The sequence below is a fragment of the Tripterygium wilfordii genome, chromosome 12 (genome assembly GCF_013401445.1).
Source record: "Tripterygium wilfordii isolate XIE 37 chromosome 12, ASM1340144v1, whole genome shotgun sequence".
NCBI classification, from domain to species: Eukaryota; Viridiplantae; Streptophyta; class Magnoliopsida; order Celastrales; family Celastraceae; genus Tripterygium; species Tripterygium wilfordii.
Genome location: NC_052243.1, coordinates 826,531 through 842,830, shown reverse-complemented (window position 1 = coordinate 842,830; position 16,300 = coordinate 826,531). Strand labels below are relative to the sequence as shown.

General features: G+C 37.9%; 2 protein-coding genes and 1 pseudogene across 2 annotated transcripts; 2 read left to right on the top strand and 1 right to left on the bottom strand.

Annotated features, from left to right (window-relative positions):
• The first annotated feature begins 81 nt into the window (after positions 1 to 81).
• On the top strand, positions 82 to 3,230 carry LOC120010880 (CDT1-like protein a, chloroplastic). The gene is made up of 7 exons (XM_038861785.1): positions 82 to 503; positions 587 to 706; positions 1,103 to 1,334; positions 1,450 to 2,256; positions 2,369 to 2,570; positions 2,660 to 2,750; positions 2,897 to 3,230. The coding sequence occupies exons 1-7, from the start codon at positions 190 to 192 to the stop codon at positions 2,952 to 2,954; spliced, it is 1,824 nt and encodes a 607-aa protein (XP_038717713.1). The 5' UTR covers positions 82 to 189; the 3' UTR covers positions 2,955 to 3,230.
• LOC120011200 lies at positions 3,037 to 5,559 on the bottom strand (annotated as a pseudogene).
• A 5,121-nt stretch (positions 5,560 to 10,680) lies between these two features.
• On the top strand, positions 10,681 to 14,603 carry LOC120011197 (probable CCR4-associated factor 1 homolog 11). Its single transcript, XM_038862261.1, has 2 exons — positions 10,681 to 11,623; positions 14,395 to 14,603. The coding sequence occupies exons 1-2, from the start codon at positions 10,681 to 10,683 to the stop codon at positions 14,601 to 14,603; spliced, it is 1,152 nt and encodes a 383-aa protein (XP_038718189.1).
• The last annotated feature ends 1,697 nt before the right edge of the window (positions 14,604 to 16,300 follow it).

Genomic DNA, 16,300 nt, shown 5'->3' with positions numbered 1-16,300 from the left:
TCCAAACACGCCCCGACGAATTCCGCGGGAGGCAACGGATCTATTTGGCGGGAGTCCACGTGGCGCGAGAACCAGCTCAGCATTCGCGCCAAAGGAAAGTCCCATAAATACGTGACCCTTCGTTTTCGTTCAACCCTAGCCCCAAATCGACGTGAACTCCACCGTTCTCCGTCTTTGAGTGTGTAAGCGATGAGTTCTTCACTGTCGACGCCTTTGAAATCGAATCTGAAGAAGAAAGCAGTTCAATCGGTCCAGAGCCCGAATCCACTAAGCTCGCTCAAGACCCCAGACAAGCAACCGGCACCGCTCCCTCGCCGTGGCCGGAATCATGGAGTTGCGCTCTCTATTAAGGAGATCCGTCAGATCGCTCAAACACGGTCTCGGCACAATCCAACGGACCAAGTCAAACCAGTACGGAGGCAGATCGCTTCATGGCCTGATGAGACACCCTCTGTCGTTAAACCTAAGAGGACCATCGATGAGTCAGCCAAACTACCACCGAAGTACGATTCGTTTATTTTTGTTGAGTTTGTTTTTGATTCTTTGGTGATTTGTGGTAATAAATTTAGGGGTTTTTTTTTGGCAGGTATGAGATGTTGGCTGAGTTTTTTGATTGCTTGGATAGTTCTATCCGGTTGCTAAGGTTGAAGGGTTCGATGACCACTTTCACCAATATTTTCCCCAAAATCGAGTGTTTGACTGATAGGTACTATTTTGTACTTTTGTTTAATTCTTCAGTTTATATCACTTATTTGTTTGCTGACAAAAACTAATCCGAGGAAAACAAAAGATGAATGAGTGTGCATCTTATCCTCCATAAAGCTTGTACTTCTGATTTTTTGCTGTCTTCTGTTTGGTTCCTGAGAAAAATAAAATAATGTTGGAAAGTGAGCATTTTGTTGATGCAGTGTCCCTATAAGCAATATCCTCTATCTGGTTACATAGAAAACTGATATTAGAAAATATAACAATATTCTTATATTCATCATTGCTTTGATAATTCAATTTTTGTTGTATTCCATGCATTCTTTTGTGCAAATGTGGTGTGGTTGAATTGGATTTAGAATATTATGTTCTCATTTCTTAATTATGATGTTTGTAGGAGGTTTTCACGTGGTCACTTGGCTCAATTGAAGTATATTTTACCGGAGGCAATTGAGATAAAGAGAGTGCTCAAGTTTGATGAGCGGACCAGTTGTATGAAACCGGATCTCCATGTATCAGTAAATGTTGATGCAATGGAGTTTGATGAGAAGTCGAAGGAGAGTAGAAATATAGAATTGAGGAAGATCTTCCGTGGCAGGCTTCTTGATTTCTATAAAGCCCATCCTGAGGTATATATTTTTCCTGATGCTGGATTGCCTGCTGTTGTATTGATTATGGATTTAAGTGTTATTTCGTCTATTTTGAATGTTCAAGAGCCCTCAAACACCCTTCTTATGCATTCAGGGGAAAGATATTCCAGAGGCAACACTGCCAGAGCCCTTCAATCAGTCAAAGCAAGTTCTGAATTCAGATATTACTAGACCCCACACTTTATCGTTATCCACGGAGACATCGAGATCACCTAACGAACTTACAGACCCTGGGTCAGCTTCGTCTGTTGTCACATCAACTGAAGCACCAGAAATTCAGCAATCATCTGTGGCATCTCATCTAACTCGTTCTTTCCGGAGGCACTTTTCTCAAATGGTTTCGAAGAAGGATAAAGAGAAAACCGGGTTGAAGTCATCTAAGGTTTCAATCCCGGATCCAGTCTCGCTTGCGCGAGAGCCATGCTTCAGCAAAATATCCTCTAGCATTGAAATCGACGATTCTGGTACTACATCCACACTTAATATCTTGTCCAAGTCTACTGGCAGCGGGATATCTTCTGAAGTCTGTGACTCTCCAGCTTGCTTGCCTTCATCCTTCGTGTCTGCAACTCCAAAAAAGGCAATAGACTTAAAAAAGAATGATGGCAGTATTGCCAAAGTAGATGACAACCAATCAACTCCTGCAAAATTTGCATCTACGCCTGCTAGGCTGATGACAGCCACACCCACTTTGCAGCCGCCTAAGAGATGCTATATGAGCCCAGATGATGATTCTATCTGCTCACAAGACAAACTAGTCAGGCGGCCACCCCGTACGAGGTCATTAAAATTTGACACTCCTGTGAAGAATGAGAAGCTTGAGGAGCAAATAAATGACATTGAGAGCATCTCAGTTGTTGATGATATTCATGATATTCTTCCTGAAAGTCTTCTTCAATCGGTAAGCCCATCCCATAATTTTCTCTTTATCCATAGTAGAAGATGTTGGCAAGGCTGGTAAGTATTCGACTATAATTATTTTAATTATATAATTACAATCTTCTATTTTTCAGATAAGAGAGAAAGAGAGGAAGGTTACAGAGGAGCGGGATCCAGCAATCTCACAAGCAAAGAGGCGGCGACAAATGATTGCCTGCCTGCCTAAGCTCTTCAACATGATTCACTTCTTATTTCAGTCAATTGGACGATCCGTAATCACAAAAGAGGAGCTTATGCACAAAATAATTGCAAACCCTTGTGATATTGTCGATAGAAGTAAGATATGAATTATAACCAAATGAGAGAATTGGAAGATTTCTTAATTTGTGCAATTTGGGCTAAGTCATCTTGATTTTTGTCCACAGGAGAAGTTGAGGAGCAGCTGAAATTGTTGCTGGAACTAGCACCTGAATGGATCACCGAAAAGTTGGCATCCAGTGGGGATTTACTTGTTCGGTGAGTCATTATTCATTTTCAGATATTTTGTTGTTTGAAGTCAGGCAACAAGTTTTTATTGGTAATGCGCATGAAAATTAATTTTTCTGAATATATTATTTTCTTCAAATAACTTGAGGCTTTACCATTATGATATTTGTCCGCAGCATCAATAAAATGTCAAATTCTGAGTTGATACGCTCAAGGCTTGAGGAGGCAAAGTAACAAGGATGCTAATTTTTTTGTTGGGATTACTCTGAGATTCACTCTTGAGGGAAAGCTCATATTTTTCCCTTTTTATTTATAGTATGTAACTTTTTTTAGTTTATACTAGCCAATGCGTATACAAATGTACAGTCAGGAATGCTTACATGTAAACTCCAGAACTCGCTTAGCTAGAATCCCGATAGATGTTGTGGCTCTTAACCGATTTGAAAGTTGGTCTCTGTTTTGTAAACTTGTCCAGTCTTCTGGATATATGGAAATTCTTTCTGATTGAATTAGCGGTGATATTCAACTTTTGGAGTGCCAACTTCATCAATAATCACTTCACTTTATTAGAAGTATTGATGTATTGCATAACTTCTTATGTTGATCAAGTTCTGCTCCACTGATGCATTTTCTAGAAGCAATTCTATGCATGTCTTTCCTCACATGGCATTTCCCTTTCTGCCAAAGCCTCAGTTTGTATCTTGAGTTCCTTCTCCACATCTTTCGCTGCGCAAGATGGTAACTGGGACTTGTTGACATATTGATCTTTGCCTTTGCCCCACAACAGTAAATATAAGCCGATGATAACAATGGCACTTCCTAGTATGCTGAAGAAGCTGATATGTATAAGAAACACAGAACCAGACCACCAGTGCACTTGTGCAGTTTTTCTGAGAGTGTGAATATATGAACTTCGATTTACCTGCCAATATGAAGAATTTTGCCCAAAAGAAAGTATGCTAGGATCGCCACGATTATTGTTGAGAGAGGATTAAACATGGTTACAAAGACTGGTCCCTTTTCTCTGGTGGCCCATAGTTGCAGATAGTTGTTTAAACCACTACCTATTACTCCCTGACATTTTTATCACACGGTATTAGAACATGATTTTGCAGCAATTACTCATTCAAATTCGATGCATAGATCCACTTACAGAAAACGTTATGGCCCAGAAACTGATGTTGAATTTAATCGTCCATGCAGAAGCTTTATGTTGTATGAAGATTGTAAAGAAAGCCGATTGCCCAAGCAGTCAGTGAAAGTGGTGCAGGGTATCTCTTCAATGTAAATGCCTGTAAGTACACATGACTTAACAATATTTTTGTACTCATTTTCATTACTTCTTCCTAATCAGAATCTTGTTGGAAGCAGCGTTATGTACCTGCATAATGTACCAGAAAGTCCATAATATGCAACTTGCGACTGCTAGAATTGAACCTTTCAGCCAGTTTTCATGAGCATTACTGCTGCTCCTTATGTGGATTGGAGAACCCTCTAAGCTATGCACTGCTGGTCCCCTATAAGAAGTAATAATGATAGCCCCAATACAAGATATCAATGTTCCGAGGACTTCTGCTATTCCACGAGCATTCCTTATATCAGCATCCTCCAACCTACACAAGAATTAGTATAGACCAATGGTGGTGAAGAAATCAAGCGATGGATATGTAGTCTTTTGGCTTCCTTACCTGAGAACGACTGCAATTATAAATGTCAGCGATTGAATGGTGTTAATGATCGCTGTGACGAAGGTTGGGGATGTGTATCTCATGCTCATGAAGTACATGTTAAGGGTCAAGCTAGCCCTGGTTTTCACCGCAAAGAAACTGTAAGTGCTTCTCAAAAAATTCTGTGTCTTCAAATTTTCTTCACTGTTAGAAAAACCAATATATTGACTGCCCTACGTACGCTGGAAGAGAAACCAAGAATATCTCTGCCAATAATGGGAATGTCAGCTTTCAGCCTTAAACTTCTGCAAGAAAGGAAAATAAACTTTACTGTAAAACCCTTATATGCCTTTAGTCTACTACGTCACTACTGTCATCTTTTGGCTAGATATGTAATGCATGCTTATAGCGTGCTGTGCACCTCTCAAGAAGATATACAAAAGGAAATATCACCGGTGACCAGACTGCCTAAGATATGTCGGTAAGGTACATAGACATGAGTACTCAACCCATAATTGAAGGCAGCTTCTGCTAGGAAATAAAGAGATGAATAACCCATCTGAACAAGAAACATAAGCAGGTGTGGCTTAAATCGCCTAAACACCTCGACTGCACATTCAAGTGCCATGTTTATGTGGGCTTGCATGTATATATGTGCCCATTTGCATTTTTTTTAGCTGATATTTGAAGCACAAAATGCATATATTCTACATCGTTGTTAATGCAATATCTGCATAAGTTACACTTGCATGGTGTGGGAATCATGTCCTAATTAAAATTCCAAAAAGAAATTTGGCATTGGATTTTTGAAAGATACTCATGCATGGTGGAATGGAAAATAGTGGGTAACATTCTTGTTACTCTATAGACTATAGTCTATTCTGATGTAGACATGATTTATGTGTATAAGAGTTGTTTACCTTCTTTTTTACCAACAAAAGCAAGATCGGCTTGGTTAGGAGTTGGAGAAACTCCTAATCAGGTCTAATTTAGAGACTGTCAAATCTTTTAGCTCCTTTTTTGTCATGATTCCCACCATATGCATATTGGTTATATACAGTATTTGGCATCAGATTACGTAAACTATGTTCATAGTATTTGACGTCTGCATTTTAAACTCCCGAATCTGCCGCCTTGTTCTGTCTTCAACAAGTTGCAGACCTCCTATTAATTTTGATTTTTGAGTCAATTCCCATAACAGACCCCTTGCACCTGCTACTATTGTCTCTCTTAGACCTTGATTGAAATCATTGATACTGATTTGTAAAGTAATACTTCATTTATAACCCCAAATGCTGCTAGCTTATATTCTTGTACTATGGTGGTTTGGTCATTTTACCACCAATCACTCTCAGATGACCATATATTTATACTTAGTTAAATAAGAATCCTCGGAGAAGAATCCAATGAAGTTTGGAAGTATTTTCCATTGCGTATAAACAAGAACAAGATGGTACAATTGTACAAACACTAGTAAATAGCTGTTTGTTGGAATTGACTAATGTATTCAAGTGACACAAACAAAATATTAGGCAAAAACAATGTTCTTTCCATTCTTTCAACATCTGAAATGGCTTCCCTTTTATATATAGAAGAATCAGACACCATCCGAGAAAGAGAGAGGTGCAGCAGAACGAAGCGGATGAGGCAAAGAGAGTTGCTGGAATTTAGAACTCCACAACACCCATGTTCAAGCACAAACAACTGGGGTGGTGCTTCTCCTTTGTTAGCAAGAGAACTACCCAAGGAGTCACTTGAACAAAGGTACCTAAAGCTCAACTCTGTTCGCACTCGTGATGAAATCTTCCTATCTTCAGATGATCAATTTAAGCACTACTTCGAGACTGAGGCGTCTAAATATGAATCTGCTACTGCACAAAGCAGCAAGAATAGAGGTCTTTTATGGAAGCTGATTTTTGGGAAGAAAGATAAGGCTACATTAGGTTCAAATGCAAAGAAGAAAAGATGGTTTCCTAAATGGGATCCCAAGAATAGATGGCCTCAAGGTTGGTGTTGATTCAGCTCTTTGTATGCCAGAATTCAGTCTGCAGATTGAACAAGCCTGCTTAAATTATACAGAAAGTAACTTGGATTCTTAGTTCTGATTAACTATTACTTGGAAGGCTTGACTTAAGATTCCATCAATTGGATGATGTTCACTTCTCTCAATTGAAAACACTTATTCTGCTTTCTCTTTTTTCTACATTCTCCTGTATTCAATTGACAGATTATATATCTGCATAATTACAGAGTGATGCTTACATTGATTGGAGTCCTTAATTTTTGTGTTAAGGATATCATCACTATGTTTGGGCAATCCCAGTGTTAAACTTGGATCCGGACACCCGGACACCGCGGATAATGGTTTAAGGACGTCAGCAGAGCTTGGCTTAGTTCATTCCTGAAGTACCCACTTTCAAGTCCTAATCCTTCAGCAATCAGTCCAAAACTCACAAGCTCATCTTCCTCACCTCTACAGAATACTTTCCAACCGCCTCTCTGTCACACAAAAGAAAGAAGTTGCAATTTTGAAATGTGGGTTTGATCCCAATCCCATTTGATGCATATTTATGTTATACATAGATGAAAGAAAATTGCAGAACTGCCAATCTGCCATTGATCTATACCAATAATGGGCAGGTTTTTCAGGCAAAAATTGTATGTGATCCTCAAGAGGATGACAAGAGTGAATTGGATGTGATCCTCAAGAGGATGCCAATTTAACTGGAAGAAATCAAATTATAAAAATTCCTAAAGACATCAATGGTGTTCTTATCTGGCTAGATCTAGAAAAGATGAGCTCCTCATTATAATCTTCTTCACTCTTCAACACTAAACATGATTGAATAAGTGCAAGGCCCCATAGGAAACTTTGGGGTTAGATGGTCTTCATTGATCAAGTGGATTATTCTTGTTGGCCCTTGGATTTGGACTTGGCCTTGGAGAAGAATTGTGGTTAGGTTTGAAATAAAGTTTACTTACAGAACACGCCAAATTCTCCCAATACTAGTAGAAGATAACTCATCCAATACCCTATATATATAACACAGCAACGGTTTTAGGGTTTTCGCAATACCCAGTTCTAATTTCAGAGAGCAGAAAGAAAAAGGTTCAATCTTAGTGAAGATTTTTATGTTTGGCTTACTCAAATGAGTGTCTGTCATTGTATATATATATATATATATATATATATAAGTGTGTATATCATATAAGATTACATAAAGACCCTTTGTACACATTGACGCTAATACGCCCCCTCAATCTGAACGTAAGGACACTACGGACAGATTGTCTCGAAGCATAGTAAACTGTGGTGCAGAAAGACCTTTAGTAAAGACATCTGCCAATTGCTCCCGAGAAGGAACAAAGCGAACAACAATGTCTTTACGTAAGACACGCTCCCGAACAAAGTGATAATCAACCCCAATATGTTTAGTACGCTCATGAAAGATAGGATTGGCAGTCAAGTAAGTAGCACTGACATTATCACAAAGCACCCTGACAGGATAAGACAAAAAAATTTTGAGATCTCGAAGCAATTGGCGTAGCCAAACTGTTTCAGCAACAGCATAGGCAACAGCCCGGTACTCACTCTCAGTTGAGGAGCGAGACACAGTGGGTTGCTTCTTAGCACGCCAAGATATGAGATTAGGACCCAGAAAAATAGCATAACCCGAGGTAGATCGACGACTATCAGGACAACCAGCCCAGTCAGCATCAGTATATGCTGTAAGTGTGAAAAATTTAGAAGGACGAATCAAGAGACCATGTCGCGGAGTACCCTTGAGATACCGATAAATTCGCTTGACAGCCTGTAGATGAGATGTACGAGGCGCATGCATGAATTGAGAAACAACAGTGACGGCATAGGCGATATCAGGGCGAGTGATTGTGAGATATTGTAAGGCACCAACCATACTTCGATAAAGAGTAGGTTCTGATAGAAGGTCACCATCAAGCAGAGATAACATGGTCTTGCTAATCATGGGCGTCTTAATGGTATTAGCTGTGGCCAAAGAGAACCGATGCAATAAATCCGTCAGGTATTTCTCCTGACTGAGATGTAGTCCCTGTGCAGACCTGTTGGCCTGAAGGCCAAGAAAGTAATGTAAATCACCAAGGTCCTTCATAGCAAATTGTTTTGACAATATGCCAATAAAAGTATGTAGAGCTGAAGAATGAGTGCCAGTGAGGATAATATCATCCACATATAATAAGAGGACCAAAGTACCCGAGGAAGAGTGATTCACAAACATGGAAGTATCAGATTTGCTGCAGTGAAAACCATTAGCAAGTAAAAAATTACTAAAGCGCTGAAACCATGCTCTAGGTGCCTGTTTGAGTCCATAGATAGCTTTTCGAAGCTTGCAGACATGATCAGGAAATTTTGGGTGTACAAAGCCTGGAGGCTGTCTCATAAAAACATCCTCAAGTAAATGACCATGTAAAAAGGCATTTTTGACATCAAGTTGCCGAATTGGCCAGTTAGCTCCAATAGCAATAGATAAAACGGTGCGGATAGTTGTGGGTTTAACAACAAGACTGAACGTCTCATGATAATCAATACCGGGTCTTTGATGACAACCCTGAGCCACCAATCTGGCTTTGTACCGCTCAACCGAACCATTAGAATGGTATTTGATCCTGTAAATCCACTTACAACCAACAATGTTAATACCGATAGTAAATGGAACCAAATCCCAAGTGGCATTGGATATGAGTGCATTGTATTCATCAGCCATGGCTGATTGCCACTTTGGATTTTTAACTGCCTGAGAATAAGAAGTAGGTTCTACTGAATCAACTGTGGCAACAAGAGAAAAAAATTCCCGAGGTTTTGTGATACCAGATTTTGCTCTTGTTTGCATGCTATGGACATTGGAAATTGTGATAGGAAGGGAAGAGGTTGGCGCGACTGTCGAGGTAGTGGTGGCAGGTGGGAGTAGAGATGAGGTGGCGGGAGCAGGTAGTGTGGGGTGATTTAAAGTTACGGGAGTGGATGGAGAAGGTGGAGTAGGTGAGAAAGTGGTAGGCATATTTGGGGATAAGTGTAAAGTGGATGATATAGTGGAGGGTGTGGGAGGTGTAGTGAGGGATAAAGTGCTAGGCATATTTGGGGATACGTGTATAGTGTGTGATAAAGTGGAGGGTGGGGAGGTGGTAGTGGGGATAGGAGTTGAATATTCAACATTGGTAGAAGACCATACGTAGACGACGATCATCATATGCAACAAGCCGGCACCGAAAATTCTCATACGTAATAGGAGTCTCCAAATTAGCAACCATGGTTACAAAATCTTTATAATCAGAATCAAGACCAGCCAAAGCTTGGGCAATTAAATCCATCTCAGTGATAGAAATATTTAGATCACGTAACTGATTCGCCAAAGACTTGAGATCGCGACAGTAAACATCAGGCAATAAGGCATCTTTACGAAACGAATGAAAACGCTGACGTAACTCCAGTTGTCGGGCCATGGAGACATCACGATATCGTTGTTGTAAAGTTTGCCAAAGAACAATAGCAGTGTCGATAGTGTGAACATCCGTAAGAACTGGACGTGCCAAAGTAGCATGAATCCAGTTGCGCACAGTCTGATCAGTGCGAAGCCATATAGAATAAAGAGGATTGCGGACTTGTTGATTAAGAGAATTTGAGATGGTGGACGGTGGTTGAATAATAGTACCATCAATATAGCCAAGAAGATCGTATTGTAAAAGAAGTCCACGAATTTGTGTACGCCATAAGGCATAATCGTCAGCATATTCAAGTTTCGTGGTAACGATATTGGTGACATTGAGAGAGGAAGGTTGAGGAATGGAAGAAGAGAACAAGAGATCTGGGGATTGATATTGGGGAAGAATAGAGGTGGGCAAGGTGGAAGCTGGAAAAGAATAAAGAGAAGAAGTGATATACGGGTATGAAGAAAGGGGTGATGTAGACAAGAAAGGAGGTTGTTGGGTGTTAATCATGGAGGTTGTTGGGTGTTCATGACCAAGAGAGATAGAAGACAAGATGGGTATAGAAGCAGATGAGAAAGGAGGAGGGGCGGAAGCAAGTGGTGGTGGATTGAGGTCAGCTGGGGGAACTGACATAGGGAAAGATCCGGCAGTGAAAGATTCGACACCGATCGGCTCCGATACCATAAAGATTTTTATGTTTGGCTTACTCAAATGAGTGTCTGTCATTATATATATATATATATATATATATATAAGTGTGTATATCATATAAGATTACATAAAGACCCTTTGTACACATTGACGCTAATACTTAGAATCAATCAACTTCCATGGCGGTAGCGATTTCTGAGAAATTGATGGCAACTTCATCGACAAAACCAGTGATGGTGAAAGAGGTTTGGGCAGGAAATTTGGAATTCGAGCTGCGGCAGATAAGGCAAGCCATCCCCTACTATCCAGTAGTGACGATAGACACTGAATTTCCCGGTACGATCTACAAGGCAGACCGTGACAAGATTTCCAACAATCCTTCATACAACTACGCTTTCATGAAGGCCAACGTCGATGAGCTCAATATTATCCAACTTGGTCTTACCGTTTCCGATGAGTATGGTAACCTCCCTGACTTTGGCTCTGCTTGCTCCTACATATGGGAATTCAACTTCTGCGACTTTGACATCGATCAAGATCCTCATGACCCAGATTCAATCGAATTACTTAAGCGTCAAGGGATCGACTTTAGGAGGAACAAAGAAGAGGGCGTTGATTCTATGGAGTTCTCACGACTGTTATTTGAATATGAGATTGTTTCAGAAAATTTGTCTCTTGCGTGGCTTACGTTTCACGGTGCTTATGATTTCGGGTTTCTAGTCAAGATTTTGTCTGGTGGACAAGAGCTGCCCAGTGAACTGGATTGCTTTATAGAGGAACTGGAATGTTATTTGGGAGATTGGGTATATGATACGAAAGTTGTGTCCAAGTCTTATAATCTGTACGGTGGCTTGGAGAAGATGGCTAAGGAATTAGGAGTAGAAAGAATAGCAGGGAGGAGTCACCAGGCAGGTTCTGATAGTTTGCTCACTATGCAAACTTTCATGAGGCTTCAAGAACACTACTCCTCTGATGACATATCTGATTTGAACGAGTTTGGGTTGTTGCTGTATGGATTGGAGGTTCCAAACGTTTCTGAGTTCAGAAGGTTTGATGGAGTCCTTCCTTCTCCTTATCACACTGAGACGATTGATTTATGTCCTGTACAGATCAACTATAATTGTAATTACCTGTATGGCTTTTGCTGATACAAGGTCAAAAGGATTGCTGTATTTGTGTACAAATGATGATTTATTTTCAATGAAAATTTCATTAATCTATATTTTTGTTGTTTATTTTTTTTATCTGTTTTTAAGTTTGTTGTTTATTCTTGACTGGTATTAATAAAATTTACTGGATTATGTGTGCCTGATGAACCAGATATATAGTTTCATTATTAACCAGCACAGTGGATTCCCAGAGACTTTGGGTGGGCCTTGAGTTCAATCCAACACTTATTCTTGTCGGCCCATTAATGAACGGACCGCTTGGGTTTCAAGCCTTCAATTAATTTTAAAATAATTTTCTCTGTCGCTTGGGCCGTGTTCTTCAAATGGATTGACGGATTATAGGCCTGCTACTGCATGAGGCCCGGCCCAAGTTAATTCATACCCTATGAAAGACTATGAATGACATTTTTTTTTTAAAGAAAGAAAATTTTATTAAACCAGGCAAAGTCTGGGGCGGGAGACCCCTATAATATCATCCCAAAGAGAAGAAATACATATAACAGGAGGATAAGAGAAGAAGTGCACTCCCTGAGACAAATCAAAGCCAAAGTTGACTAATTTATCAGCACTAAAGTTAACCTCATGATAAACATGACTAATTTTAATTTGCCAATCCATTGAATGACATTAATGGCCACTAACTCCACCTTATCTTGTCCACGTGTACAAACTATAAATTAAGCAGCTAATCCTACCTGAATTACTTGTGGTTTGAAAGCATTAATCTTCTGTACCTTCCACTTGGTGGCAGGTATACAATGTATTTTTTACTTTGTAAAATTGATTCCTTAAAGATATTATCGTTTGACCATTCGTAACCATTCCACAAGCTTCTTTTTTATAACCGAGAACGATAATATACAAAATTTGTTGTTTGAACATTTAATATGAGTCTAAATTTATAATTTTCCGACCTGAAGACATGATAAACTATGCCAAAATCCAACGCACGGTCGAAGGGTGTTATTCATAATGAGAATTGAAATCAAGACCTTTCAAATCCATACTGTTTGGCCTCAAAGAGAGTCGCCACTAAACGATCTCCAAGGAATTAACAATTCCACAAACTCTCTACATGAATCCCTAATAAGTCACTAATTGGCAAAAAGATACTTTTCGTCCTTCAATTATGGGATGAGTTTCATTTTTGTCCCTAAGCTTTTTTTTCTCCCATTTGCGTCCCTCAACTATTGAAAAGTATCATTTTCATCATTTTAAGTGAGATTGAGGTTGTGAAAAACCTGATCTGACAAACAATATGATGCCACGTAGGATTTTTCAATGGCCGGATTTATTCGAGGGATAAACATGGTACTTTTCCATAGTTGGGGGACGAAAAAGAAAAAAAAAAAAGCTAAGGGACAAAAATGAAATCCGACCTATAGGTTAGGGATGAAAAGTACTCTTTTGCCGTCACTAATTGATGTTCCCTCTATATATATTATAAGATGTGCAACTATTAATGGAATTCGAATGGCCAAATGGGTCTTCCATTTCAGCCCAACAAAGTTGACTCTTTTGAGACAGAAAAGAGAGATGGAGGAGACCAATACTCATGACTATGAAGACAATTAAGTCATACTCCTAAGATTACATGTTAATGAAAAGTTAAACTACAAAATCTACTTAACATGATTTTGATTCCCAATCCCCCCTTTTCATAAAGAGGTTTTCTAAAAAGATAAAAATAAAATTAAGCACCATATATCCTTGTAATCTAAGTGCCATGGAAAAACATCCTAGGCTATGTTCAATGATACTGTTTTTCCTCAATCAAAGACAAATTATAAATTGTGCTTATAATTTTGAATTTCGTGATTGTACTATTTTACTTTCTTAAATATGTATAATAATGTATTTTTTTGTTGATGTGGTTATATTTTTTTTAAAATACAGTTGAGAAATATGTTTTTCATTGGAATCGAACATTGGACACACATGTGTCTAACCCAACTGATTGCCGACCTAGCCATTTTTGATTGGTGTTAATGTAGTTATATTCGTACGTATATCTAAATATATGCATATGTTATGTCAACAATATATCATATATGAGCTATTTCTTTTTTTTTTCTTTTATAATAATCTTAAATAGTTAATTATGCAAAATCTGTTTTCAGATAAATAAATCAAAACAAGCTTAATGATTATTAATTAAACAACTAATGGAACAGTACTTGAGTAGATTAAATTAAAATTAAAAAGTGAAAAGTATCAACACACAGTTGTGTTCTTTGTCTCTTTGTATTCATGATACTCTGCTCATCATTCATCAATTTCTTTCACTATAATTAATACAATATTAATGGGATCGCTAATTAAGCTATCTATTTGACTTTTAATTACGTTAATTCTTCCATGAATATATTTTAACTATAAACCCTAAATTTAACAAAAAGAAATCAATGATCGATATAATGAAAGTCAAAATTTTGCATGATTAAGTTGATATTTTGACCTACAAAATCCTGGCTATCATATCTATAAGACCCACTGAATAGCAGGCTTGTCAAATGTTGGACCATGTTGGCTGCTTTGTATAAACATTATTACTATCTATCCTATACATATGTGTCCATCCTTTATGATAATTCTTCGGTGCCGACGTTACCGATATTTTAATCTCAATCGTCGATTATGACTAATGACTGAGATGAGATGCTTTTTACTTATCTCCTTCAAGTCTCTCAATCTTCGTTTCTGGCAATTTCTTCGATTGGTCAGGGGGTGAGTTAGGTCAAGCACACTTTAAAGAACACTTTGGTGATGGTGTTTATCAGCAACAACGTCGGTCTTCCTTGTGGTGGTCTGCATCTTTCGTACTTGGTTCTAGTTGGGATACAAAAGTCGGTGGTCAAGACTTATGTTGTTTTGATTGTGGTGGTTTCGGTTTCAATTTGATGGATCAGTTGTCGAAAATTATTGCCGGCTGAAATGAGAGAGAGGAAGGAGAGAAAACGGTGTCGTATATGTACTTCATAAAACATTTTCTATGCGGGACGTTGGTACAGGATATATATATATATATTAAGATACAGAGAATAGCAAGACATGCAAAATGAACAAATCATTATTGTAGCTGGCTATTAATGTTGCCATAACCCTAGGTGAACTTTTAAATAACTTCCGACAAATTGGATCTTTTGGGCCTAACCAAAATTAATACTAAAACATTGGTCATTGTTTTCCATGATTGATTTTGTGATCATTTCACCTTTATTTTTTTTGTATGCTTGTTCTTTATGATAAGTACATTTGGATTTTGGACGGACTATCTTGATAATCACCACAAAAGAGAATAGATTTTTAAAAAATGGAATGAAATGATTAGATATCAATGGCAATAATCACACAGGGATCACACTGTTAAAAAACACAAATCATGGGGTTGGGAAAAAAGAATGTCAAGAGGGTGAGGTGCAAGAAACATTTTGATTCATAAATATGTTATAAAAACATAATACAAGCCCCACAAAATAATGTAAGGACACACTGGAGAGCCAAATAGAGACATATTCAGAACAAAAAAGTTATTAATTTTTTTTCCTTACAATTTTGTTTCTTTAATGATGATAAAGAAAAATATTTTAGCTTGTTGACTTCCTTGTAATGTCATTGTCCTCAAATACCAATCCATGAGAGCACCACTAGTCTAGTACTAATTGAGTAATTGGGGAATGAGACTCTTCAATTTTAGCTCTATGTCCCTCCAAAAAATCATGTTAAATCATTATTTTTTTTTTTGAAAATACAATATTAGAGATTAGGAGTTAGGAATTAACGTTTAGGGTTTGGGTTTTAATGTTTAGGATTTAGGATTTAGGATTTAGAAATTCGATTTTTTCAATTATATTCTAACATTATAAATACCAAAATACTCAATAACACATTCGTGATTTAACATATTTTTAAGAGATAATTGGAGCCTCCTATCCCCATACTAATTAGCCAACCAAAAAGGACTGGAAAATCTTCCTTTTTCATTCTAATTTTGTTTTCCAATATTATAAAGTAAAATTGAAAAACACAATATTTGTGTAGGAGACTACGTAGTCTCACTCTTAAAATTTAAACCCTAAATCTACATTAAGGATAGACAACATGAGTGTCACTGTAACTAATGACCATTGTTATCTTGAACTTTCATTCTTTTTTTGTTTATAGATTGATTTGCTCAAACAAATTAATACTCCTATTGACTTGCTAACAAAATTACTATAATCTTTGTATCGGGATTGGGAAATCATAGAGCAAAAAAAAAAAAGGATTCCAGTCTTTCTTTTTTTTTTCGTCTCAATTAATCTATGACGAGATGGATGCACATGATCCATGTAAAATTATGTGTCCCATATAATCCATATTAAATCATGTTTCTTCATCTCAATATTTAGAATAGTCGGGACACAAAACATTGGATCTGTAAGATTTATGGGGGTAATAGTGTGAAAGGGGACAATTGCAATTCATGTGTAAGTGTTATAACTTCTTGGTAATAAAATGATTGTTGAAAAGTTTCCTAGAGTAGGGTAAATTCACTGGCATATATGTAAAGACTAGAAGCATTTTCCTCAAATTGGCATCATTTTGTTGGCCATAAAATGACAATATCTAGAAAGTGTACTCATTAACC

Bases quoted from the DNA above. Each gene is read 5' to 3' on its own strand.
- LOC120010880 (XM_038861785.1), top strand. From the start codon at position 190: ATGAGTTCTTCACTGTCGACGCCTTTGAAATCGAATCTGAAGAAGAAA. The intron at 504-586 runs GTACGATTCGTT...TTTTTTTGGCAG, and splicing joins TCAGCCAAACTACCACCGAA to GTATGAGATGTTGGCTGAGT. The intron at 707-1,102 runs GTACTATTTTGT...TGATGTTTGTAG, and splicing joins ATCGAGTGTTTGACTGATAG to GAGGTTTTCACGTGGTCACT.
- LOC120011197 (XM_038862261.1), top strand. From the start codon at position 10,681: ATGGCGGTAGCGATTTCTGAGAAATTGATGGCAACTTCATCGACAAAA. The intron at 11,624-14,394 runs GTAATTACCTGT...TCGATTGGTCAG, and splicing joins TGTACAGATCAACTATAATT to GGGGTGAGTTAGGTCAAGCA.